Consider the following 27,304-nt stretch of genomic DNA (forward strand, 5'->3'; position numbering starts at 1 on the left):
ATCAAATCTAATCTAATCTAATCTAAACCACAGTAAAAGACCCCTTTGGAAACAGTGACCACAACATGGCAGAGTTAAGCATTCACTTTGAAGGGGGAACTTGGGTCAGGAACAACTGTGCAAAATGTAAATAAGGATAATTACAAAGGAATGAGGGGAGAGCTGGCTGGAATGGACTTGGGAGGAGTTTAGTAGCAAAGACAGATGAGCAACAATGGCAGACATTTAGGAAAATAACTACATGGCTGATGATAAAAATATGTTCACATGAGGGGGATGAGTCGGAGTTAAGGATAGCATCAGGTTGAAAGAAATATCATACAATTTCGCAAAGATTATTGGCACACCAGACAGTTGCGAAAGGTTTTTTTAAACCAGCAGAACATGACCAATAAAAATTCAGAGTCGATAAACTTTGAGAGTCAACTTGCAGGTAATATCAAGATAGACAGCAAAATATATAAAAAGGGAGAGAGAAGCCAAACGGAACATCAACACCTGATCCTTTTCTCTTTAGAGTGTAGGAGACTGCAGGGGTCGGGTGATCTTATAGAAGTCTATAAGATGGTGAGAGGCATGGATAGGGTGAATGCACTCAGCCTCTTTCCCAGGGTTGGGGAATCGGGGACTAGAGGGTATCAGGTTAAGGTCAGAGGGAAGAGGATAAAAGGGAACCTGAGGGGAAACGTTTTTATACAGAGGGTGGTATACACGTGGAATGAGCTGCCAGTGGAAGTGGTTGAGGCGGGTACATTAACAACATTTAACAGGCATTTGGACAAATCCACAGATAGGAAAGGGTTTGAAGGATATGGGCCAAGTGCAGGGAGATGGGGTTAGTGTGGATGGATATTCTGGTCAGCACGGAGCAGATTGGGCCGAAGGGCCTGTCTCTGTGCTGTGGGACTCTGGATGTAGGTTTGCTCGCTGAGCCACAAGGTTGATTTTCAGACATGTTGTCAACATACTAGGTCACATCTTCAGTGGGCCTCTGAATGAAGCGCTGGTGTTCCTTTTTCTCAGGGGGTGGTCGATGGGGTCTAACTCGATGTGTTTGTTGATAGAGTTCCGGTTGGAATGCCAGACTCTGAGGAATTCTCGTCCATGTCTCTGTTTGGCTTGTCCTGGGATGGATGTGTTGTCCCAGTCGAAGTGGTGTCCTTCCTCATCTGTCCGTGAGGATACTAGTGAGAGAGGGTCATGTCATTTTGTGGCTAGTTGGTGATTATGAATCCTGGTGGCTAGTTTTCTATCTGTTTGTCCAATGTAGACAATAGACAATAGGTGCAGGAGTAGGCCATTCAGCCCTTCGAGCCTGCACCGCCATTCAATATGATCATGGCTGATCATTCCTAATCAGTATCCTGTTCCTGCCTTATCTCCATAACCCTTGATTCCACTATCTTTGAGAGCTCTATCCAACTCCTTCTTAAATAAATCCAGAGACTGGGCCTCCACTGCCCCCTGGGGCAGAGCATTTGTGGTAGTGTTTGTTACAGTCCTTGCGTGATATTTTGTAAATGACATTAGTTTTGTTTGTTGTCTGTATGGGGTCTTTGAAGTTCATTAGCTGCTGTTTTAGTGTGTTGGTGAGTTTGTGGGCTACCTTGATGCCAAGGGGTCTGAGTCGTCTGGCAGTCATTTCTGAGATGTCTTTGATGTAGGGGAGAGTGGCTAGAGTTTCTGGATGTGTTTTGTCTGCTTGTTTGGCTTTATTGCTGAGAAATTGGCGGACTGTGTTCATTGTCGGACTCTATGACTCTATTATTCCCGCCGCCTAATTCTTAATGTGGAGCAAGGCAATGGCAGAGGGCACACTACCACAATGACATGGAGTCTTTGGAGAGACTCTCAAAATGGTTTACCAGGATGTTGCCTGGTCTGGGGGCTATTAGCTACAGGGAGAGATTGGGGTCTCTCACTTGAATGTCAGAGACTGAAGGGCAATTTGATTGAAGTTTACATAGTTATGAGAGGCATGGATAGTGACAGTCCTTTTCTCAGGGTAGAAATGCCAGTTACTAGGAGGTTTAAGGTAAAGGGAGAAAGTTTCAGGAGATGAGAGGCAGGTTTTGTAGGCAGAGCCTGGAATATCCAGCCAGGGAAGATGGTGGAGGCAGACACAATATCGACAGGAAGGAGGCTGGAAGATTACAGCAAGCCAGGCAGCATCAGCACGTGGAGAGGTCAATGCTTTGGGTATAACCCTTCTTCAGGAATGGAGGTGGGGATCGGGGAAGCTGCAGATAAACGGGAGAAATGAATCCAGTTGGAAGCTGGAAGGGAGGGGGAAGGGCTGGAAGGGAGTCGGTGGGGGGCGGGGGGAAGGGCTGGGAGGGAGGTTTATTTAAAACTGGAGAGCTGAGTTGAGTCCTCCAGGCTGTGGGCTGCCCAGGTGGAAGGTGAGGTGTTGTTCCTCCAATTCACGGTCTGGTTCACTGTGGCAATGGAGGAGATTGAACGTACTATAGCAACATTGATGAGCAGTGCTGGTGGGGACGGGGGATAGGGGGGCAGGGACAGGGGGGGATAGGGGGGCAGGGATAGGGGGGCAGGGACGGTGGGGGGGATAGGGGGGCAGGGATAGGGGGGCAGGGACGGTGGGGGGGATAGGGGGGCAGGGACGGGGATAGGGGGGCAGGGACGGTGGGGGGGTGATAGGGGCAGGGACGGGGAGGGAGAGAGGGGCAGGGACGGGGAGGGAGAGAGGGGCAGGGACGGGGAGGGAGAGAGGGGCAGGGACGGGGAGGGAGAGAGGGGCAGGGACGGGGAGGGAGAGAGGGGCAGGGACGGGGAGGGAGAGAGGGGCAGGGACGGGGGGGGAGAGAGGGGGAGGGACGGGGGGGGAGAGAGGGGGAGGGACGGGGAGGGAGAGAGGGGGAGGGACGGGGAGGGAGAGAGGGGCAGGGAGAGAGGGGGAGGGAGAGAGGGGGAGGGAGAGGGGGGGAGGGAGAGAGGGGGAGGGAGAGGGGGGGAGGGAGAGAGGGGGAGGGAGAGGGGGGGAGGGAGAGAGGGGGAGGGAGAGGGGGGGAGGGAGAGAGGGGGAGGGAGAGGGGGGGAGGGAGAGGGGGGGAGGGAGAGGGGGGGAGGGAGAGGGGGGGAGGGAGAGAGGGGGAGGGAGAGGGGGGGAGGGAGAGAGGGGGAGGGAGAGGGGGGGAGGGAGAGAGGGGGAGGGAGAGAGGGGGAGGGAGAAGGGGGGAGGGAGAGGGGGGGAGGGAGAGAGGGGGAGGGAGAGAGGGGGAGGGAGAGGGGGGGAGGGAGAGAGGGGGAGGGAGAGAGGGGGAGGGAGAAGGGGGGAGGGAGAGGGGGGGAGGGAGAGAGGGGGAGGGAGAGAGGGGGAGGGACGGGGGAGGGAGAGAGGGGGAGGGAGAGAGGGGGAGGGACGGGGGAGGGAGAGAGGGGGAGGGACGGGGGAGGGAGAGAGGGGGAGGGACGGGGGAGGGAGAGAGGGGGAGGGAGAGAGGGGGAGGGACGGGGGAGGGAGAGAGGGGGAGGGACGGGGAGGGGGAGGGACGGGGGAGGGAGAGAGGGGGAGGGACGGGGGAGGGAGAGAGGGGGAGGGACGGGGAGGGGGAGGGACGGGGAGGGAGAGAGGGGCAGGGACGGGGAGGGAGAGAGGGGCAGGGACGGGGAGGGAGAGAGGGGCAGGGACGGGGAGGGAGAGAGGGGGAGGGAGAGAGGGGGAGGGAGAGAGGGGGAGGGAGAGAGGGGGAGGGACAGGGGGGGAGGGACGGGGGAGGGAGAGAGGGGGAGGGAGAGAGGGGGAGGGACGGGGGAGGGAGAGAGGGGGAGGGAGAGAGGGGGAGGGACGGGGGAGGGAGAGAGGGGGAGGGACGGGGGTGGGAGAGAGGGGGAGGGACGGGGGAGGGAGAGAGGGGGAGGGACGGGGGAGGGAGAGAGGGGGAGGGACGGGGGAGGGAGAGAGGGGGAGGGACGGGGGAGGGAGAGGGGGGGAGGGACGGGGAGGGAGAGAGGGGCAGGGACGGGGGGGGAGAGAGGGGCAGGGACGGGGAGGGAGAGAGGGGCAGGGACGGGGAGGGAGAGAGGGGCAGGTACGGGGGGGGAGAGGGGCAGGGACGGGGGGGGAGAGAGGGGCAGGGACGGGGAGGGAGAGAGGGGCAGGGACGGGGAGGGAGAGAGGGGCAGGGACGGGGGAGGGAGAGAGGGGGAGGGACGGGGGAGGGAGAGAGGGGGAGGGACGGGGAGGGGGGGAGGGAGAGAGGGGGAGGGACGGGGAGGGAGAGAGGGGGAGGGAGAGAGGGGCAGGGACGGGGAGGGAGAGAGGGGCAGGGACGGGGAGGGAGAGAGGGGGAGGGACGGGGGGGGAGGGAGGGGCAGGGACGGGGAGGGGGGGGAGGGGCAGGGACGGGGAGGGGGGGGAGGGGCAGGGACGGGGAGAGGGGGGGGAGGGGCAGGGACGGGGATAGGGGGTGGAGGGGGGGGAGGGGCAGGGACGGGGATAGGAGGGGGGGAGAGGGGCAGGGACGGGGGGAGGGGGGGGGAGGTGGGGAGAGGGGGAGGGGGGGGAGGTGGGGAGAGGGGCAGGGACGGGGAGGGGGAGAGGGGCAGGGACGGGGAGGGGGAGAGGGGCAGGGACGGGGAGGGGGAGAGGGGCAGGGACGGGGGGGGAGAGAGGGGCAGGGACGGGGAGGGAGAGAGGGGCAGGGACGGGGGGGGAGAGAGGGGCAGGGACGGGGGGAGGGGGGGGAGGTGGGGAGAGGGGGAGGGGGGGGAGGTGGGGAGAGGGGCAGGGACGGGGAGGGGGAGAGGGGCAGGGACGGGGAGGGGGAGAGGGGCAGGGACGGGGAGGGGGAGAGGGGCAGGGACGGGGAGGGGGAGAGGGGCAGGGACGGGGGGGGAGAGAGGGGCAGGGACGGGGAGGGAGAGAGGGGCAGGGACGGGGGGGGAGAGAGGGGCAGGGACGGGGGGAGGGGGGGGGAGGTGGGGAGAGGGGGAGGGGGGGGAGGTGGGGAGAGGGGCAGGGACGGGGAGGGAGAGAGGGGCAGGGACGGGGGGGGAGAGAGGGGGAGGGAGAGAGGGGGAGGGACGGGGGAGGGAGAGAGGGGGAGGGAGAGAGGGGGAGGGACGGGGGAGGGAGAGAGGGGGAGGGAGAGAGGGGGAGGGACGGGGGAGGGAGAGAGGGGGAGGGAGAGAGGGGGAGGGACGGGGGAGGGAGAGAGGGGGAGGGACGGGGGAGGGAGAGAGGGGGAGGGAGAGAGGGGGAGGGACGGGGGAGGGAGAGAGGGGGAGGGACGGGGGAGGGACGGGGGAGGGAGAGAGGGGGAGGACGGGGGAGGGAGAGAGGGGGAGGGACGGGGGAGGGAGAGAGGGGGAGGGACGGGGGAGGGAGAGAGGGGGAGGGACGGGGGAGGGAGAGAGGGGGAGGGACGGGGGAGGGAGAGAGGGGGAGGGACGGGGGAGGGACGGGGGAGGGAGAGAGGGGGAGGGACGGGGGAGGGAGAGAGGGGCAGGGACGGGGAGGGAGAGAGGGGCAGGGACGGGGGGGGAGAGAGGGGCAGGGACGGGGAGGGAGAGAGGGGCAGGGACGGGGGGGGGAGAGAGGGGCAGGGACGGGGAGGGAGAGAGGGGCAGGGACGGGGAGGGAGAGAGGGGCAGGGACGGGGGGGGAGAGAGGGGGAGGGACGGGGGGGGAGAGAGGGGCAGGGACGGGGGGGGAGAGAGGGGCAGGGACGGGGAGGGAGAGAGGGGCAGGGACGGGGAGGGAGAGAGGGGCAGGGACGGGGAGGGAGAGAGGGGCAGGGACGGGGAGGGGAGGGAGGGGCAGGGACGGGGAGAGGGGGGGGAGGGGCAGGGACGGGGATAGGGGGGGGAGGGGCAGGGACGGGGATAGGAGGGGGGGAGAGGGGCAGGGACGGGGGGAGGGGGGGGAGGTGGGGAGAGGGGGAGGGGGGGGAGGTGGGGAGAGGGGCAGGGACGGGGAGGGGGAGAGGGGCAGGGACGGGGAGGGGGAGAGGGGCAGGGACGGGGGGGGAGAGAGGGGCAGGGACGGGGAGGGGGAGAGGGGCAGGGACGGGGAGGGGGAGAGGGGCAGGGACGGGGGGGGAGAGAGGGGCAGGGACGGGGAGGGGGAGAGGGGCAGGGACGGGGGGGAGAGAGGGGCAGGGACGGGGAGGGAGAGAGGGGCAGGGACGGGGGGGGAGAGAGGGGCAGGGACGGGGGGAGGGGGGGAGGTGGGGAGAGGGGGAGGGGGGGGAGGTGGGGAGAGGGGGAGGGGGGGGAGGTGGGGAGAGGGGCAGGGACGGGGAGGGGGAGAGGGGCAGGGACGGGGAGGGGGAGAGGGGCAGGGACGGGGGGGGAGAGAGGGGCAGGGACGGGGAGGGAGAGAGGGGCAGGGACGGGGGGGGAGAGAGGGGCAGGGACGGGGGAAGGGGGGGGGAGGTGGGGAGAGGGGGAGGGGGGGGAGGTGGGGAGAGGGGCAGGGACGGGGAGGGGGAGAGGGGCAGGGACGGGGAGGGAGAGAGGGGCAGGGACGGGGGGGGAGAGAGGGGGAGGGAGAGAGGGGGAGGGACGGGGGAGGGAGAGAGGGGGAGGGAGAGAGGGGGAGGGAGAGAGGGGGAGGGACGGGGGAGGGAGAGAGGGGGAGGGACGGGGGAGGGAGAGAGGGGGAGGGACGGGGAGGGAGAGAGGGGGAGGGACGGGGGAGGGACGGGGGAGGAAGAGAGGGGGAGGGAGAGAGGGGGAGGGACGGGGGAGGGAGAGAGGGGGAGGGACGGGGGAGGGAGAGAGGGGGAGGGACGGGGGAGGGAGAGAGGGGGAGGGACGGGGGAGGGAGAGAGGGGGAGGGACGGGGGAGGGAGAGAGGGGGAGGGACGGGGGAGGGAGAGAGGGGGAGGGACGGGGAGGGAGAGAGGGGGAGGGACGGGGAAGGAGAGAGGGGGAGGGACGGGGAAGGAGAGAGGGGGAGGGACGGGGAGGGAGAGAGGGGCAGGGACGGGGAGGGAGAGAGGGGCAGGGACGGGGGGGGAGAGAGGGGCAGGGACGGGGGGGGAGAGAGGGGGAGGGACGGGGGAGGGAGAGAGGGGGAGGGACGGGGGAGGGAGAGAGGGGGAGGGACGGGGGAGGGAGAGAGGGGGAGGGACGGGGGAGGGAGAGAGGGGGAGGGAGAGAGGGGGAGGGACGGGGGAGGGAGAGAGGGGGAGGGACGGGGAGGGAGAGAGGGGGAGGGACGGGGAAGGAGAGAGGGGGAGGGACGGGGAAGGAGAGAGGGGGAGGGACGGGGAGGGAGAGAGGGGCAGGGACGGGGGGGGAGAGAGGGGCAGGGACGGGGGGGGAGAGAGGGGCAGGGACGGGGAGGGAGAGAGGGGCAGGGACGGGGAGGGAGAGAGGGGCAGGGACGGGGGGGGAGAGAGGGGGAGGGACGGGGGGGAGAGAGGGGCAGGGACGGGGGGGGGAGAGAGGGGGAGGGACGGGGAGGGAGAGAGGGGCAGGGACGGGGAGGGAGAGAGGGGCAGGGACGGGGGGGGAGAGAGGGGCAGGGACGGGGGGGGAGAGAGGGGCAGGGACGGGGAGGGAGAGAGGGGCAGGGACGGGGGGGGGAGAGAGGGGCAGGGACGGGGAGGGAGAGAGGGGCAGGGACGGGGGGGGAGAGAGGGGGAGGGACGGGGGGGAGAGAGGGGCAGGGACGGGGGGGGGAGAGAGGGGGAGGGACGGGGAGGGAGAGAGGGGCAGGGACGGGGAGGGAGAGAGGGGCAGGGACGGGGGGGGAGAGAGGGGCAGGGACGGGGAGGGGGGGGAGGGGCAGGGACGGGGAGGGAGAGAGGGGCAGGGACGGGGAGGGAGAGAGGGGCAGGGACGGGGAGGGAGAGAGGGGGAGGGACGGGGAGGGAGAGAGGGGGAGGGACGGGGAGGGAGAGAGGGGCAGGGACGGGGAGGGGGGGGAGGGGCAGGGACGGGGAGGGAGAGAGGGGCAGGGACGGGGAGGGAGAGAGGGGCAGGGACGGGGAGGGAGAGAGGGGGAGGGACGGGGAGGGAGAGAGGGGCAGGGACGGGGAGGGAGAGAGGGGCAGGGACGGGGAGGGGGGGGAGGGGCAGGGACGGGGAGGGAGAGAGGGGCAGGGACGGGGGGGGAGAGAGGGGCAGGGACGGGGAGGGGGGGGAGGGGCAGGGACGGGGAGGGAGAGAGGGGGAGGGACGGGGAGGGAGAGAGGGGCAGGGACGGGGAGGGGGAGAGGGGCAGGGACGGGGGGGGAGAGAGGGGCAGGGACGGGGAGGGAGAGAGGGGCAGGGACGGGGGGGGAGAGAGGGGCAGGGACGGGGGGGGAGAGAGGGGCAGGGACGGGGAGGGAGAGAGGGGCAGGGACGGGGGGGGAGAGAGGGGCAGGGACGGGGGGAGGGGGGGGAGGTGGGGAGAGGGGCAGGGACGGGGAGGGGGAGAGGGGCAGGGACGGGGGGGGAGAGAGGGGCAGGGACGGGGAGGGAGAGAGGGGCAGGGACGGGGAGGGAGAGAGGGACAGGGACGGGGGGGGAGAGAGGGGCAGGGACGGGGAGGGAGAGAGGGGCAGGGACGGGGGGGGAGAGAGGGGCAGGGACGGGGGGATGGGGGGGAGGTGGGGAGAGGGGCAGGGACGGGGAGGGAGAGAGGGGCAGGGACGGGGGGGGAGAGAGGGGCAGGGACGGGGGGGGAGAGAGGGGCAGGGACGGGGAGGGAGAGAGGGGCAGGGACGGGGGGGGAGAGAGGGGCAGGGACGGGGGGGGAGAGAGGGGCAGGGACGGGGAGGGAGAGAGGGGCAGGGACGGGGAGGGAGAGAGGGGCAGGGACGGGGAGGGAGAGAGGGGGAGGGACGGGGGAGGGAGAGAGGGGGAGGGACGGGGAGGGAGAGAGGGGGAGGGACGGGGAGGGAGAGAGGGGCAGGGACGGGGAGGGAGAGAGGGGCAGGGACGGGGAGGGAGAGAGGGGCAGGGACGGGGAGGGAGAGAGGGGGAGGGACGGGGGAGGGAGAGAGGGGGAGGGACGGGGGGGGAGAGAGGGGGAGGGACGGGGAGGGAGAGAGGGGCAGGGACGGGGAGGGAGAGAGGGGCAGGGACGGGGAGGGGGGGGAGGGGCAGGGACGGGGATAGGGGGGGAGGGGGGGGAGGGGCAGGGACGGGGATAGGAGGGGGGGAGAGGGGCAGGGACGGGGGGAGGGGGGGGAGGTGGGGAGGGGGGGGAGGTGGGGAGAGGGGCAGGGACGGGGAGGGGGAGAGGGGCAGGGACGGGGAGGGGGAGAGGGGCAGGGACGGGGAGAGGGGGGGGAGAGGGCAGGGACGGGGAGAGGGGGGGAGAGGGCAGGGACGGGGAGGGGGGGAGAGGGGCAGGGACGGGGGTTGGGGTGGGGGGGAGGGGGGGAGAGGGGCAGGGACGGGGGTTGGGGGGGGGACGGGGAGAGGGGGAGGGGGGGGACGGGGAGAGGGCAGGGACGGGGAGGGGGGGAGAGGGCAGGGACGGGGAGGGGGGGAGAGGGGCAGGGACGGGGAGGGGGGGAGAGGGGCAGGGACGGGGGGGGGGGGAGAGGGCAGGGACGGGGAGAGGGGGGGGAGAGGGCAGGGACGGGGAGAGGGGGGGGAGAGGGCAGGGACGGGGAGGGGGGGAGAGGGGCGGGGGACGGGGAGAGGGGCAGGGGAGGGGGGGGAGAGGGGCAGGGGAGGGGGGGGGAGAGGGGGAGGGGGGGGGAGAGGGGGAGGGGGGAGGGGCAGGGGAGGGGGGGGGAGAGGGGGAGGGGGGAGGGGCAGGGGAGGGGGGGGAGAGGGGCAGGGGAGAGGGGCAGGGGATGGGGGGGAGAGGGGCAGGGACGGGGAGGGGGAGGGGGAGGGACGGGGAGAGGGGCATGGACGGGGAGGGGGGGAGAGGGGCAGGGACGGGGAGGGGGGGAGAGGGGCAGGGACGGGGAGGGGGGGAGAGGGGCAGGGACGGGGAGGGGGGGAGAGGGGCAGGGACGGGGAGGGGGGGAGAGGGGCAGGGACGGGGAGGGGGGGAGAGGGGCAGGGACGGGGAGGGGGGGAGAGGGGGGGACGGGGAGAGGGGGGGGAGAGGGGCGGGGACGGGGAGAGGGGCAGGGGGGTGGGGGAGTGGGGGGGGAGAGGGGCGGGGACGGGGAGAGGGGCAGGGGGGGGGGGAGAGGGGCGGGGACGGGGAGAGGGGCAGGGACGGGGGGAGAGGGGGGGGGGGGGAGGTGGGGGGACGGGGAGAGGGGGGGGAGAGGGGCGGGGACGGGGAGAGGGGCAGGGGGGGGGGAGAGGGGCGGGGACGGGGAGAGGGGCAGGGACGGGGGCAGAGGGGGGAGGGGGGGGGAGGTGGGGGGACGGGGAGAGGGGGGGGAGAGGGGCGGGGACGGGGAGAGGGGCAGGGACGGGGGGGGGAGAGGGGCAGGGACGGGGAGGGGGGGGAGACGGGGGGAGGGGGGAGAGGGGCAGGGACGGAGAGGGGGGGGAGAGGGGCAGGGACGGGGATGGGGGGGGAGAGGGGGGCGGGGGGGATAGACTGGGATAGGGGGACAGGGACGGGAATAGGCAGGGAACGGGGGGACAAGGATGGGAATACGCAGGGAATGGGGGACAGGGACAGGAATAGGCAGGGAATAGGGGGACAGGGATAGGAATAGGCAGGGAATAGGGGGACAGGGATAGGAATAGGCAGGGAATAGGGGGGCAGGGACAGGAATAGGCTGGGAATAGGGGGACAGGGACAGGAATAGGCAGGGAATAGGGGGGCAGGGACAGGAATAGGCAGGGAATAGGGGGGCAGGGACAGGAATAGGCAGGGAATAGGGGGACAGGGATAGGAATAGGCAGGGAATAGGGGGGCAGGGACAGGAATAGGCTGGGAATAGGGGGGCAGGGACAGGAATAGGCTGGGAATAGGGGGGCAGGGACAGGAATAGGCTGGGAATAGGGGGACAGGAATAGGCTGGGAATAGGGGGAAAGGAATAGACTGGGAATAGGACGGACAGGAATAGGCTGGGAATGGGGGACAGGGACAGGAATAGGCAGGGAATAGGGGGACAGGAATAGGCAAGGAATTGGGGGGGGGGGGGGGGGGAACATGAGCTGCGAAGAGGCAAAAAGGTTTTTAGTTTTGAGACACCAAGTGTGAACACAGTTTTGATGAGCCAGATGGCTGGCTCCTGTGCTGTACTTGACCTGACCCTGTGTTGTTCTCGCTCTGACTCCATATTGTCTTCTGAGCCATGGTCTTGTGTTCTGCTTGCAGGAGGTAAACCGCGAGCTGATGAGCCAACAAGAAGCATCAGCAGAGAGAGAGCAGCAACCTCCCCCCGAGATCATTGACTTCAAAATCAAATTTGCTGAGACCAAGGCTCACGCAAAGGTATGTGCAGAGCTTCCAGTTCCCTCAACAGCGACGATGCTGAGGGCGAGCATGGGGAGAACCTGAGGATGGAAACTCCTGGTTTCAGTCTGATCTACATTTCCAGGTGCCACACCAGTATGAAGGCACTGGAGAGAATGCAGTGCAGGTTCACAGTCAAGGTTCAAGAGATGAACCACTTCTGTCATAGAGTCATAGAGATGTACAGCACGGAAACAGACCCTTCGGTCCAACCCGTCCATGCTGACCAGATATCCCAACCCAATCTAGTCCCACCTACAGCACCCAGCCCATATCCCTCCAAACCCTTCCTATTCATATACCCATCCAAATGCCTCTTAAATGTTGCAATTGTACCAGCCTCCACCACATCCTCAGGCAGCTCATTCCATACACGTACCACCCTCTGTGTGAAAATGTTGCCCCTTAAGTCTCTTTTATATCTTTCCCCTCTCACCCTAAACCTATGCCCTCTAGTTCTACTCTCCGACCCCAGTGAAAAGACTTTGTCTATTTATCCTATCCATGTCCCTCATAACTTTGTAAAGCTCTAGAAGGTCACCCCTCAGCCTCCGACGCTCCAGGGAAAACAGCCCCAGCCTGTTCAGCCTCTCCCTGTCGCTCAAATCCTCCAACCCTGGCAACATCCTTGTAAATCTTTTCTGAACCCTTTCAAGTTTCACAACATCTTTCCGATAGGAAGGAGACCAGAATTGCACGCAATATTCCAACAGTGGCCTAACCAATGTCCTGTACAGCCACAACATGACCTCCCAACTCCTGTACTCAATACTCTGACCAATAAAGGAAAGCATACCAAACGCCTTCGTCACTATCCTATCTACCTGCGACTCCACTTTCAAGGAGCTATGAACCTGCACTCCAAGGTCTCTTTGTTCAGCAACACTCCCTAGGACCTTACCATTAAGTGCGTAAGTCCTGCTAAGATTTGCTTTCCCAAAATGCAGCACCTCGCATTTATCTGAATTAAACTCCATCTGCCACTTCTCAGCCCATTGGCCCATCTGGTCCAGATCCTGTTGTAATCTGAGGTAACCCTCTTCGCTGTCCACTGCACCTCCAATTTTGATGTCATCTGCAAACTTACTAACTGTACCTCTTATGTTCACATCCAAATCATTTATGTAAATGATGAAAAGTAGTGGACCCAGCACCAATCCTTGTGGCACTCCACTGGTCACAGGCCTCCAGCCTGAAAAACAACCCTCCACCACCACCCTCTGTCTTCTACCTTTGAGCCAGTTCTGTATCCAAATGGCTAGTATTCCATGAGATCTAACCTTGCCAACCAGTCTCCCATGGGGAACCTTGTCAAACGCCTTACTAAAGTCCATATAGATCACATCTACTGCTCTGCCCTCATCAATCTTCTTTATCACTTCTTCAAAAAACTCATTTAAGTTTGTGAGACATGATTTCCCACGCACAAAGCCATGTTGACTGTCCCGAATCAGTCCTTGTCTTTCCAAATACATGTACATCCTGTCCCTCAGGATTCCCTCCAACAACTTGCCCACCACCGAGGTCAGGAGGAAACCTTGATCTTTTTGGCAGGTAGTTACATGAGGTAAAACCCGGAACCTGAAGGAAGGGGGAATGAGATCCTTACCATCTGGAAGGTGGGAGCCCAGGAGTGATGGTGAACAGCCATCTGCAGTATTGCAGATCTGAAGGGTGTATATGTATCATTACATCACTGTCACTGTTCACTGGCAAAGCTCACTGGAAAGCAAGTTCCTGGAGCCATCTGTTAAAGATTTTATCAAATTGTGTGAATGTTTCTCAATTTCCCTGTCTTTTCCACCCTTGACAGATTGACAGGTTAGCAGAAAGTGTGAACCAGGTTTCTATCTTGCACAGTGTTCAGCACCATTCCTGACTCCTGAGACACTGAAGCAGTCCATGTTCAAATGCAAGTCATGGTCCACATAGGCACCAACGACATAGGTAGGAAGAGAGATGGGGATTTAAGGCAAAAATTCAGGGAGCTAGGATGGAAGCTTAGAGTTAGGACGAACAGAGTTGTTGTCTCTGGTTTGTTGCCCGTGCCACGTGTTAGTGAGGCGAGGAATAGAGAGAGAGAGGAGTTGAACACGTGGCTACGGGGATGGTGCAGGAGGGAGGGTTTTGGATTCTTGGATAATTGGGGCTCTTTCTGGGGTAGGTGGGACCTCTACAAGCAGGACGGTCTTCACGTGAACCAGAGGGGTACCAATATCCTGGGGGGGGAATGGGAACCTAAATTGTAGGTCCAATGTCCAGGAAGTTGAGAGTAGTGAGGTTAGAAATATGGTCTCAAAGTCATAAGAGTTGACCAGCAAGCAAGAAGTTGGTTTGAAGTGTGTCTACTTCAACGCCCAGGAGCATCCGGAATAAGGTGGGTGATCTTCAGCATGGGTTGGTACCTGGGACTTTGATGTTGTGGCCATTTCGGAGACATGGATAGAGCAGGGACTGGAATGGTTGTTGCAGGTTCCAGGATTTAGATGTTTCAGTAAGAACAGAGAAGATGGTAAAAGGAGAGGTGTGGCATTGTTGGTCAAGGACAGTATTCCAATTGCAGAAAGGATGTTTGGGGATTCGTCAACTGAGGTAGTATGGGCTGAGGTTAGAAACAGGAAAGGAGAGGTCACCCTGTTGGGAGTTTTCGATCGGCCTCCGAACAGTTCCAGAGGTGTAGAGGAAAGGATAGCAAAGATGATTCTGGATAGGAGTGAGAGAGGCAGGGTAGTTGTCATGGGGGCTTCAACTTTCCAAAAATTGACTGAGAACACTATAGTACGAGTACTATAGATGGGTCAGGTTTTGTCCAGTGTGTGCGGGAGGACTTCCTGACACAGTAAGTAGACAGGCCAACAAGGGGTGAAGCCACATTAGATTTGGTACTGGGTAATGAGCACGGCCAGGTGTTAGACTTGGAAATAGGTGAGCACTTTGGTGATAGCGATCACAATTCTGTTATGTTCACTTTAGTGATGGAAAGGGATAGGCATATACCGCAGGGCAAGCGATGTAGCTGGGGGAATGGCAATTATGTGGCGATTAGGCAAGATTTATACTGCATAGGATGGGGAAGGAAACTGCAGGGGATGGGCACAATTAAAATGTGGAGCTTGTTCAAGGAACAGCTACTGCGTGTCCTTGCTAAGTATGTACCTGTCAGGCAGGGAGGAAGTGGTCAAGCGAGGGAGCTGTGGCTTACAAAGGAAGTGGAATCTCTGGTCAAGAGGAAGAAGAAGGCTTATGTTTGGAAGAGATGTGAAGGCTCAGTTAGGGCGCTGGAGAGTTACAGGTTAGTCAGGAAAGACCTAAAGAAAGAGCTAAGAAGAGCCAGGAGGAGACATGAGAAGTCATTGGCAGATAGGATCAAGGAAAACCCGAAAGCTTTCTGTAGGTATATCAGAGAATGACGAGAGTAAGATTAGGGCCAATCAAGGATAGTCGTGGGAAGTTGTGCGGGGAGTCCGAGGAGACAGGGGAAGCGCTAAATGAATATTTTTAGTCAGTATAAGATAATCAGAGGGTTAGAATATAAGATAATCAGAGGGTTAGATAGGGTGGACAGGGAGAGCCCTTTTCCATGTATGGTGATGGCGAGCACGAGGGAGCATAGCTTTAAATTGAGGGGTGATAGATATAGGACAGATGTCTGAGGTACGTTCTTTACTCAGAGAGTAGTAAGGGTATGGAATGCTTTGCCTGCAACGGTAGTAGATTCGCCAACTTTAAGTACATTTAAGTCGTCATTGGACAAGCACATGGACGTACATGGAATAGTATAGGTGGGATGGGCTTCAGATTGGTATGACAGGGCGGCACAACATCGAGGGCCGAAGGGCCTGTACTGCGCTGTAATGTTCTATGTTCTATTCACACTGGAAAAAGACCATGTTGTTGAGGAGAATACTGAGATACAGGCTACTAGACTACACGGGATTGAGGCTCACAAGGAGGAGCTGTTAGCCATTCTGGAAAGTGTGAAAATAGATAAGTCCCCTGGGCTGGGGAGGATTCTCTGGGGAAGCCAGGGAGGGGATTGCCGAGCCTTTGGCTTTGATCTTCAAATCGTCATTGTCTACAGGAATAGTGCCTGAGGACTGGAGGATAGCAAATGTGGTTCCCCTGTTCAAGAAGGGGAGTAGAGACAGCCCTGGTAATTATAGACTAGTGAGCTTTACGTCAGTTGTGGGTAAAGTGTTGGAAAAGGTTATAATCATTGACAGAGAAATAATTTGATTAGGGATAGTCAGCACGGTTTTGTGAAGGGTAGGCTGTGCCTCACAAACCTTATTGAGTTCTTTGAGAAGGTGACCAAACAGGTAGATGAGAGTAAACCGGTTGATGTGGTGTATATGGATTTCAGCAAGGTGTTTGATAAGGTTCCCCACAGTAGGCTATTGTACAATATGTGGAGGAATGGGATTGTGGGAGACATAGCAATTTGGATCAGTAATTGGCTTGCTGAAAGAAGACAGAGGGTGGTGGTTGATGGGAAATGTTCATCCTGGTGTCCAGTTACTAGCGGCGTACCGCAAGGGTCGGTGTTGGGTCCACTGCTGTTCGTCATTTTTATAAACAACCTGGGTGAGGGCGTAGAAGGGTGGGTTAGTAAATTTGCAGATGACACTAAGGTCGGTGGAGTTGTGGATAGTGATGAAGGATGTTGTAGGTTACAGAGAGACATAGATAAGCTGCAGAGCTGGGCTGAGAGGTGGCAAATGGAGTTTAATGGGGACAAGTGTGAGGTGATTCACTTTGGTCGGAGTAACCGGAATGCAAAGTACTGGGCGAATGGTAAGATTCTTGGTAGTTTAGATGAGCAGAGAGATCTCGGTGTATAGGTACACAGATCCTTGAAAGTTGCCACCCAGGTTGACAGGGTTGTTAAGAAGGCACACAGTGTTTTAGCTTTTATTAATAGAGGGATCGAGTTCCGGAACCATGACGTTATGCTACAGCTGGACAAAGCTCTGGTGTGGCTGCACTTGGAGTATTGTGTACAGTTTTGGTCACTGCATTATAAGAAGGATGTGGAAGCTTTGGAAAGGGTGCAGAGGAGATTTACTCGGATGTTGCCTGGTATGGAGGGAAGGTCTTACGAGGAAAGGCTGAGGGACTTGAGGCTGTTTTCGTTAGAGAGAAGAAGGTTGAGAGGTGACTTAATAGAGACATATAAGATAATCAGAGGGTTAGAGAGGGTGGACAGGGAGAGCCTTTTTCTTCGGATGGTGACGGCGAGCACGAGGGAGCATAGCTTTAAATTGAGGGGTGGTAGATACAGGACGATGTCAGAGGTAGTTTCTTTACTCAGAATAGTAGGGGTGTGGAACGTACTGCCTACAACAGTAGTAGACTCCCTAACTTTAACGGCATTTAAATGGTCATTGGATAGGCATATGGATGAGAATGGGGTAGTGTGGGTTCGATGGGCTTCAGATTGGATCTAACATCGAGGGTTGAGGGACCGGTCCTGCACTGTAAGGTTCTGTGGTCTATCAGACATGACCTCATTGAATGGCTGGAGGAGCTGAATGATGAAATTAGATTCGATTCCTTACAGTGTGGAAACAGGCCTTTCGGCCCAACAAGTTCCCACCAACCCTCCGAAGACCAACCCACCCAGACCCATTCCCCTACATTTACCCCTTCACCTAACACTACGGGCAACTTCCCTTGGCCAATCCACCCTGACCTGCACAGTTTCAGACTGTGGGAGGAAACCAGAGCACCCGGAGGAAACCCACGCAGACACGGGGAGAATGTGCAAACTCCACACAGACAGTTGCCTGAGGCGGGAATTGAACCCGGGTCTCTGGCACTGTGAGGCAGCAGTGCTAACCACTGTGCCACCGTGCCACCCCATGTGCTCCTGAGCCTAAGTTCCCTCCTGTACCACAGCACCATGGCACTGCTCCTGAATCCTTCATCCATGCAGGCTGCAAGATCCAGGAATGTGGGGCTCCTGCCCCCTCCCGAGTGGATAGTCAGCCCAACCAGGCTCCCAAAGCGACATGAATAAACATGCTTGGATTTTCCAACGTTCCACAATGGATTTATGGTCATCATTAGGTTCTTAGTTATGAAGCTTCCACAATTGGAACCCAGGTCCTCAGGACATGGTCTGGGTGGCTGGCTGGTTTTGCCCCTGATGATACCACTAATTGCTCTGTTTCACTGTGCCTCCCTGTCTCTCCAGGCTATCGAGATGGAACTGCGGAAGATGGAGGTTCACCAAGCAAACCGACATGTCTCCTTACTGACCTCCTTCATGCCCGACTCCTTCCTGCGTCATGGTGGGGACCATGATGGCATTCTGGTTCTCCTCCTGATCCCACGCCTCATCTGCAAGGTGGGCCCCATTCGAAACATTGGGCAGAGGGAGCGACAGAAAGACCACAAAGGGGGAAAGAAACAGGCAATTCAAATATAGGCAAAGGGGTATACTCAGGAAATAACTGTGTGAGGGTCAGTGTGTGGGTGTGCCGCACTGTGTGAGGGCCAGTGTGTGGGGATTACCGCACTGTGTGAGGGCCAGTGTGTGGGGATTACCGCACTGTGTGAGGGCCAGTGTGTGGGTGTACCGCACTGTGTGAGGGTCAGTGTGTGGGTGTGCCGCACTGTGTGAGGGCCAGTGTGTGGTTGTGCCCCAGTGTGTGGGGATTACCGCACTGTGTGAGGGTCAGTGTGTGGGTGTGCCGCATTGTGTGAGGGCCAGTGTGTGGGTGTGCCGCATTGTGTGAGGGTCAGTGTGTGGGTGTACCGCACTGTGTGAGGGTCAGTGTGTAGGTGTGCCGCATTGTGTGAGGGTCAGTGTGTGGGTGTGCCGCACTGTGTGAGGGTCAGTGTGTGGGTGTACCGAACTGTGAGAGGGTCGGTGTGTGGGGATTACCGCACTGTGTGAGGGTCAGTGTGTGGGTGTACTGCACTGTGTGAGGGTCAGTGTGTGGGTGTCCCGCACTGTGTGAGGGTCAGTGTGTGTGTGTACCGCACTGTGTGAGGGCCAGTGTGTGTGTGTACCGCACTGTGTGAGGGCCAGTGTGTGGGTGTACCGCACTGTGTGAGGGTCAGTGTGTGGGTGTGCCGCATTGTGTGAGGGCCAGTGTGTGGGTGTGCCGCATTGTGTGAGGGCCAGTGTGTGGGTGTACCGCACTGAGGGGGTCAGTGTGTGGGTGTCCCGCACTGTGTGAGGGTCAGTGTGTGGGTGTGCCGCACTGTGTGAGGGTCAGTGTGTGGGTGTACTGCACTGAGGGGGTCAGTGTGTGGGTGTGCCGCATTGTGTGAGGGCCAGTGTGTGGGGGTGCCGCATTGTGTGAGGGCCAGTGTGTGGGTGTGCCGCATTGTGTGAGGGCCAGTGTGTGGGTGTACCGCACTGAGGGGGTCAGTGTGTGGGTGTCCCGCACTGTGTGAGGGCCAGTGTGTGGGTGTACCGCACTGAGGGGGTCAGTGTGTGGGTGTGCTGCACTGTGTGAGGGTCAGTGTGTGGGTGTACTGCACTGTGTGAGGGTCAGTGTGTGGGTGTGCCGCACTGTGTGAGGGTCAGTGTGTGGGTGTACCGCACTGTGTGAGGGTCAGTGTGTGGGTGTACCGCACTGTGTGAGGGTCAGTGTGTGTGGGTGTACCACACTGTGTGAGGGTCAGTGTGTGGGTGTGCCGCACTGAGGGGGTCAGTGTGTGGGGATTACCGCACTGTGTGAGGGTCAGTGTGTGGGTGTACCGCACTGTGTGAGGGTCAGTGTGTGTGGATTACCGCACTGTGTGAGGGTCAGTGTGTGGGTGTCCCGCACTGTGTGAGGGTCAGTGTGTGAGTGTACCGCACAGTGTGAGGGTCAGTGTGTGGGGATTACCACACTGTGAGGGTCAGTTTGTGGGTGTGCCGCACTGTGTGAGGGTCAGTGTGTGGGTGTCCCGCACTGTGTGAGGGTCAGTGTGTGGGTGTGCCGCACTGTGTGATGGTCAGTGTGTGGGTGTCCCGCACTGTGTGAGGGTCAGTGTGTGGGTGTACCGCACTGTGTTAGGGTCAGTGTGTGGGTGTACCGCACTGTGTGAGGGTCAGTGTGTGTGTGTGTACCGCACTGTGTGAGGGTCAGTGTGTGGGGATTACCGCACTGTGTGAGGGTCAGTGTGTGGGTGTCCCGCACTGTGTGAGGGTCAGTGTGTGGGTGTCCCGCACTGTGTGAGGGTCAGTGTGTGGGTGTCCCGCACTGTGTGAGGGTCAGTGTGTGGGTGTACCGCACTGTGTGAGGGTCAGTGTGTGGGGATTACCGCACTGTGTGAGGGTCAGTGTGTGGGTGTCCCGCACTGTGAGAGGGTCAGTGTGTGGGGATTACCACACTGTGAGGGTCAGTGTGTGGGTGTCCAGCACTGTGTGAGGGTCAGTGTGTGGGGATTACCGCACTGTGAGGGTCAGTTTGTGGGTGTGCCGCACTGTGTGAGGGTCAGTGTGTGGGTGTCCCGCACTGTGAGAGGGTCAGTGTGTGGGGATTACCACACTGTGAGGGTCAGTTTGTGGGTGTCCCTCAGTGTGTGGGGGGGGGGTCAGTGTGTGGGTGTGCCGCACTGCATGAGGGTCAGTGTGTGGGTGTGCCGCACTGCGTGAGGGTCAGTGTGTTGGGATTGCCGCACTGTGTGATGGTCAGTGTGTGGGTGTCCCGCACTGTGTGAGGGTCAGTGTGTGGGTGTACCGCACTGTGTTAGGGTCAGTGTGTGGGTGTACCGCACTGTGTGAGGGTCAGTGTGTGTGTGTGTACCGCACTGTGTGAGGGTCAGTGTGTGGGGATTACCGCACTGTGTGAGGGTCAGTGTGTGGGTGTCCCGCACTGTGTGAGGGTCAGTGTGTGGGTGTCCCGCACTGTGTGAGGGTCAGTGTGTGGGTGTCCCGCACTGTGTGAGGGTCAGTGTGTGGGTGTACCGCACTGTGTGAGGGTCAGTGTGTGGGTGTACTGCACTGTGTGAGGGTCAGTGTGTGGGTGTACCGCACTGTGTGAGGGTCAGTGTGTGGGGATTACCGCACTGTGTGAGGGTCAGTGTGTGGGGATTACCGCACTGTGTGAGGGTCAGTGTGTGGGGATTACCGCACTGTGTGAGGGTCAGTGTGTGGGTGTACCGCACTGTGTGAGGGTCAGTGTGTGGGTGTGCCGCACTGTGTGAGGGTCAGTGTGTGGGTGTGCCGCACTGTGTGAGGGTCAGTGTGTGGGTGTGCCGCACTGTGTGAGGGTCAGTGTGTGGGGATTACCGCACTGTGTGAGGGTCAGTCTGTGGGTGTACCGCACTGTGTGAGGGTCAGTGTGTGGGTGTACCGCACTGTGTGAGGGTCAGTGTGTGGGTGTCCCGCACTGTGTGAGGGTCAGTGTGTGGGTGTGCCGCACTGTGTGAGGGCCAGTGTGTGGGTGTACCGCACTGTGTGAGGGTCAGTGTGTGGGTGTGCCGCACTGTGTGAGGGCCAGTGTGTGGGTGTCCCGCACTGTGTGAGGGTCAGTGTGTGGGTGTGCCGCACTGTGTGAGGGTCAGTGTGTGGGTGTCCCGCACTGTGTGAGGGTCAGTGTGTGGGGATTACCGCACTGTGAGGGTCAGTGTGTGGGTGTACCGCACTGTGTGAGGGTCAGTGTGTGGGGATTACCGCACTGTGAGGGTCAGTGTGTGGGTGTCCCGCACTGTGTGAGGGTCAGTGTGTGGGTGTGCCGCACTGTGTGAGGGTCAGTGTGTGGGGATTACCGCACTGTGTGAGGGCCAGTGTGTGGGTGTCCCGCACTGTGTGAGGGTCAGTGTGTGGGTGTGCCGCACTGTGTGAGGGTCAGTGTGTGGGTGTCCCGCACTGTGTGAGGGTCAGTGTGTGGGGATTACCGCACTGTGTGAGGGTCAGTGTGTGGGGATTACCGCACTGTGTGAGGGTCAGTGTGTGGGGATTACCGCACTGTGTGAGGGTCAGTGTGTGGGTGTCCCGCACTGTGTGAGGGTCAGTGTGTGGGGATTACCGCACTGTGAGGGTCAGTGTGTGGGTGTACCGCACTGTGTGAGGGTCAGTGTGTGTGGATTACCGCACTGTGTGAGGGTCAGTGTGTTGGGATTGCCGCACTGTGAGAGGGTCAGTGTGTGGGTGTGCCGCACTGTGTGAGGGTCAGTGTGTGGCGATTACCGCACTGTGTGAGGGTCAGTGTGTTGGGATTGCCGCACTGTGAGAGGGTCAGTGTGTGGGTGTGCCGCACTGTGTGAGGGTCAGTGTGTGGGTGTCCCGCACTGTGTGAGGGTCAGTGTGTGGGTGTACCGCACTGTGTGAGGGTCAGTGTGTGGGTGCGCCGCACTGTGTGAGGGTCAGTGTGTGGGTGTCCCGCACTGTGTGAGGGTCAGTGTGTGGGGATTACCACACTGTGAGGGTCAGTGTGTGGGTGTCTCGCACTGTGTGAGGGTCAGTGTGTGGGGATTACCGCAATGTGTGAGGGTCAGTGTGTGGGTGTACCGCCCTATGTGAGGGTCAGTGTGTGGGTGTGCTGCACTGTGTGAGGGTCAGTGTGTGGGTGTGCTGCACTGTGTGAGGGTCAGTGTGTGGGTGTGCCGCCCTATGTGAGGGTCAGTGTGTGGGTGTGCTGCACTGTGTGAGGGTCAGTGTGTGGGTGTGCTGCACTGTGTGAGGGTCAGTGTGTGGGTGTGCTGCACTGTGTGAGGGTCAGTGTGTGGGTGTCCCGCACTGTGAGAGGGCCAGTGTGTGCGTGTACCGTACAGTGTGAGGGTCAGTGTGTGGGTGTACCGCACTGTGTGAGGGTCAGTGTGTGTGGATTACCGCATTGTGTGAGGGTCAGTGTGTGGGTGTCCCGCACTGTGTGAGGGTCAGTGTGTGGGGATTACCGCACTGTGTGAGGAACAGTGTGTGGGTGTACCGCACTGTGTGAGGGTCAGTGTGTGGGTGTACCGCACTGTGAGAGGGTCAGTGTGTGGGTGTACCGCACTGTGTGAGGGCCAGTGTGTGGGTGTCCCGCACTGTGTGAGGGTCAGTGTGTGGGTGTACCGCACTGTGTGAGGGTCAGTGTGTGGGGATTACCGCACTGTGTGAGGGACAGTGTGTGGGTGTGCCACACTGTGTGAGGACCAGTGTGTGGGTGTGCCGCACTGTGTGAGGGTCAGTGTGTGGGCTGTGTGAGGGTCAGTGTGTGGGTGTACCGCACTGTGTGAGGGTCAGTGTGTGTGTGTGTACCGCACTGTGTGAGGGTCAGTCTGTGGGGATTACCACACTGTGAGGGTCAGTGTGTGGGTGTCCCGCACTGTGTGAGGGTCAGTGTGTGTGTGTACCGCACTGTGTGAGGGTCAGTGTGTGTGTGTACCGCACTGTGTGAGGGTCAGTGTGTGGGGATTACCGCACTGTGTGAGGGTCAGTGTGTGGGCTGTGTGAGTGTCAGTGTGTGGGTGTACCGCACTGTGTGAGGGTCAGTGTGTGTGGATTACCGCACTGTGTGAGGGTCAGTGTGTGGGTGTCCCGCACTGTGTGAGGGTCAGTGTGTGGGTGTGCCACACTGTGTGAGGACCAGTGTGTGGGTGTGCCACACTGTGTGAGGGTCAGTGTGTGGGTGTGCCGCACTGTGTGAGGGTCAGTGTGTGGGTGTACTGCACTGAGGGGGTCAGTGTGTGGGTGTACTGCACTGTGAGAGGGTCAGTGTGTGGGTGTCCCGCACTGTGTGAGGGTCAGTGTGTGGGTGTACCGCACTGTGTGAGGGTCAGTGTGTGGGTGTCCCGCACTGTGTGAGGGTCAGTGTGTGGGGATTACCGCACTGTGTGAGGGCCAGTGTGTGGGAGTACCGCACTGTGTGAGGGTCAGTGTCTGTGGATTACCGCACTGTGAGGGTCAGTGTGTGGGTGTCCTGCACTGTGTGAGGGTCAGTGTGTGGGGATTACTGCACTGTGTGAGGGTCAGTGTGTGGGTGTACCGTACAGTGTGAGGGTCAGTGTGTGGGAGTACCGCACTGTGTGAGTGTCAGTGTGTGTGGATTACCGCACTGTGTGAGGGTCAGTGTGTGGGTGTGCCGCACTGTGAGAGGGTCAGTGTGTGGGTTAGCCGCACTGTGTGAGGGTCAGTGTGTGGGTGTACCGCCCTGTGTGAGGGTCAGTGTGTGGGTGTACCGCACTGTGTGAGGGCCAGTGTGTGGGGATTACCGCACTGTGTGAGGGCCAGTGTGTGGGTGTACCGCACTGTGTGAGGGTCAGTGTGTGGGCATTACCACACTGTGAGGGTCAGTGTGTGGGTGTCCCGCACTGTGTGAGGGTCAGTGTGTGGGTGTACCGCACTGTGTGAGGGTCAGTGTGTGGGGATTACCGCACTGTGTGAGGGCCAGTGTGTGGGTGACCCGCACTGTGTGAGGGTCAGTGTGTGGGGATTACCACACTGTGAGGGTCAGTGTGTGGGTGTCCCGCACTGTGTGAGCGTCAGTGTGTGGGGATTACCGCACTGTGTGAGGGTCAGTGTGTGGGTGTACCGCACTGTGTGAGGGTCAGTGTGTGGGTGTGCCGCCCTATGTGAGGGTCAGTGTGTGGGTGTGCCGCCCTATGTGAGGGTCAGTGTGTGGGTGTGCTGCACTGTGTGAGGGTCAGTGTGTGGGAGTACCGCACTGTGTGAGGGTCAGTGTGTGGGAGTACCGCACTGTGTGAGGGTCAGTGTGTGGGTGTCCCGCACTGTGTGAGGGTCAGTGTGTGGGTGTCCCGCACTGTGTGAGGGTCAGTGTGTGGGGATTACCGCACTGTGTGAGGGTCAGTGTGTGGGTGTACCGTACAGTGTGAGGGTCAGTGTGTGGGAGTACCGCACTGTGTGAGGGTCAGTGTGTGGGTGTACCGCACTGTGTGAGGGTCAATGTGTGTGGATTACCGCACTGTGTGAGGGTCAGTGTGTGGGTGTGCCGCACTGTGTGAGGGTCAGTGTGTTGGGATTGCCGCACTGTGTGAGGGTCAGTGTGTGGGTGTGCCGCACTGTGTGAGAGTCAGTGTGTGGGTGTCCCGCATTGTGTGAGGGTCAGTGTGTGGGGATTACTGCACTGTGTGAGGGTCAGTGTGTGGGGACTACCGCACTGTGTGAGGGTCAGTGTGTGGGTGTGCCGCACTGTGTGAGGGTCAGTGTGTGGGTGTACCGCACTGTGTGAGGGTCAGTGTGTGGGTGTCCCGCATTGTGTGAGGGTCAGTGTGTAGGGATTACTGCACTGTGTGAGGGTCAGTGTGTGGGGATTACCGCACTGTTTGAGGGTCAGTGTGTGGGTGTGCCGCACTGTGTGAGGGTCAGTGTGTGGGTGTCCCGCATTGTGTGAGGGTCAGTGTGTGGGGATTACTGCACTGTGTGAGGGTCAGTGTGTGGGTGTGCCGCACTGTGTGAGGGTCAGTGTGTGGGTGTGCCGCACTGTGTGAGAGTCAGTGTGTGGGTGTCCCGCACTGTGTGAGGGTCAGTGTGTGGGTGTCCCGCACTGTGTGAGGGTCAGTGTGTGGGGATTACCGCACTGTGTGAGGGTCAGTCTGTGGGTGTGCAGCACTGTGAGTGGGTCAGTGTGTGGGGATTACCACACTGTGAGGGTCAGTGTGTGGGTGTCCTGCACTGTGTGAGGGTCAGTGTGTGGGGATTACCGCACTGTGTGAGGGTCAGTGTGTGGGTGTACTGCACTGAGGGGGTCAGTGTGTGGGTGTCCCGCACTGTGTGAGGGTCAGTGTGTGGGTGTGCCGCACTGTGTGAGGGTCAGTGTGTGGGTGTCCCGCACTGTGAGAGGGTCAGTGTGTGGGTGTCCTGCACTGTGTGAGGGTCAGTGTGTGGGTGTCCCGCACTGTGTGAGGGTCAGTGTGTGGGGATTACCGCACTGTGTGAGGGTCAGTGTGTGGGGATTACCGCACTGTGTGAGGGACAGTGTGTGGGTGTACCGCACTGTGTGAGGGTCAGTGTGTGTGGATTACCGCACTGTGTGAGGGTCAGTGTGTGGGTGTGCCGCACTGTGTGAGGGTCAGTGTGTTGGGATTGCCGCACTGTGTGAGGGTCAGTGTGTGGGTGTGCCGCACTGTGTGAGAGTCAGTGTGTGGGTGTCCCGCATTGTGTGAGGGTCAGTGTGTGGGGATTACTGCACTGTGTGAGGGTCAGTGTGTGGGGACTACCGCACTGTGTGAGGGTCAGTGTGTGGGTGTGCCGCACTGTGTGAGGGTCAGTGTGTGGGTGTACCGCACTGTGTGAGGGTCAGTGTGTGGGTGTCCCGCATTGTGTGAGGGTCAGTGTGTAGGGATTACTGCACTGTGTGAGGGTCAGTGTGTGGGGATTACCGCACTGTGTGAGAGTCAGTGTGTGGGTGTCCCGCATTGTGTGAGGGTCAGTGTGTGGGTGTCCCGCATTGTGTGAGGGTCAGTGTGTGGGGATTACTGCACTGTGTGAGGGTCAGTGTGTGGGTGTGCCGCACTGTGTGAGGGTCAGTGTGTGGGTGTGCCGCACTGTGTGAGAGTCAGTGTGTGGGTGTCCCGCACTGTGTGAGGGTCAGTGTGTGGGTGTCCCGCACTGTGTGAGGGTCAGTGTGTGGGGATTACCGCACTGTGTGAGGGTCAGTCTGTGGGTGTGCAGCACTGTGAGTGGGTCAGTGTGTGGGGATTACCACACTGTGAGGGTCAGTGTGTGGGTGTCCTGCATGTGTGAGGGTCAGTGTGTGGGGATTACCGCACTGTGTGAGGGTCAGTGTGTGGGTGTCCCGCACTGTGTGAGGGTCAGTGTGTGGGTGTCCCGCACTGTGAGAGGGTCAGTGTGTGGGTGTCCTGCACTGTGTGAGGGTCAGTGTGTGGGTGTCCCGCACTGTGTGAGGGTCAGTGTGTGGGTGTCCCGCACTGTGAGAGGGTCAGTGTGTGGGTGTCCTGCACTGTGTGAGGGTCAGTGTGTGGGTGTCCCGCACTGTGTGAGGGTCAGTGTGTGGGGATTACCGCACTGTGTGAGGGACAGTGTGTGGGTGTACCGCACTGTGTGAGGGTCAGTGTGTGTGGATTACCGCACTGTGTGAGGGTCAGTGTGTTGGGATTGCCGCACTGTGAGAGGGTCAGTGTGTGGGTGTGCCGCACTGTGTGAGGGTCAGTGTGTGGCGATTACCGCACTGTGTGAGGGTCAGTGTGTGGGTGCGCCGCACTGTGTGAGGGTCAGTGTGTGGTTGTCCCGCACTGTGTGAGGGTCAGTGTGTGGGGATTACCGCAATGTGTGAGGGTCAGTGTGTGGGTGTGCCGCCCTATGTGAGGGTCAGTGTGTGGGTGTGCTGCACTGTGTGAGGGTCAGTGTGTGGGTGTGCTGCACTGTGTGAGGGTCAGTGTGTGGGTGTGCTGCACTGTGAGAGGGTCAGTGTGTGGGTGTACCGCACTGTGTGAGGGCCAGTGTGTGCGTGTACCGTACAGTGTGAGGGTCAGTGTGTGGGTGTACCGCACTGTGTGAGGGTCAGTGTGTGTGGATTACCGCATTGTGTGAGGGTCAGTGTGTGGGTGTCCCGCACTGTGAGAGGGTCAGTGTGTGGGTGTACCGCACTGTGTGAGGGCCAGTGTGTGCGTGTACCGTACAGTGTGAGGGTCAGTGTGTGGGTGTACCGCACTGTGTGAGGGTCAGTGTGTGTGGATTACCGCATTGTGTGAGGGTCAGTGTGTGGGTGTCCCGCACTGTGTGAGGGTCAGTGTGTGGGGATTACTGCACTGTGTGAGGGTCAGTGTGTGGGTGTACCGCACTGTGTGAGGGTCAGTGTGTGGGTGTGCCGCACTGTGTGAGGGTCAGTGTGTGTGAGTGTACCGCACTGTGTGAGGGTCAGTGTGTGGGGATTACCGCACTGTGTGAGGAACAGTGTGTGGGTGTACCGCACTGTGTGAGGGTCAGTGTGTGGGTGTACCGCACTGTGTGAGGGCCAGTGTGTGGGTGTCCCGCACTGTGTGAGGGTCAGTGTGTGGGTGTACCGCACTGTGTGAGGGTCAGTGTGTGGGGATTACCGCACTGTGTGAGGGAC

General features: G+C 60.7%; 1 protein-coding gene across 5 annotated transcripts in view; it reads left to right on the plus strand.

Moving 5' to 3' along the window:
* The window catches only part of LOC122553861 (dynactin subunit 1-like), a 203,046-nt gene that overhangs the window by 90,003 nt on the left and 85,739 nt on the right, over positions 1–27,304 (plus strand). For all 5 annotated transcript variants that reach the window (XM_087992308.1, XM_087992316.1, XM_087992310.1 and 2 more), the window contains 2 exons: positions 11,208–11,324; positions 17,542–17,694. In XM_087992308.1, coding sequence (XP_087848434.1) covers positions 11,208–11,324; positions 17,542–17,694 — 270 coding nt within the window. The remainder of the gene's footprint in view (positions 1–11,207; positions 11,325–17,541; positions 17,695–27,304) is intronic.

This window comes from Chiloscyllium plagiosum, unplaced genomic scaffold (assembly GCF_037043375.1).
Source record: "Chiloscyllium plagiosum isolate Xiang-an unplaced genomic scaffold, Cpla_swu_hap1 HiC_scaffold_1, whole genome shotgun sequence".
Classification (NCBI taxonomy): Eukaryota; Metazoa; Chordata; class Chondrichthyes; order Orectolobiformes; family Hemiscylliidae; genus Chiloscyllium; species Chiloscyllium plagiosum.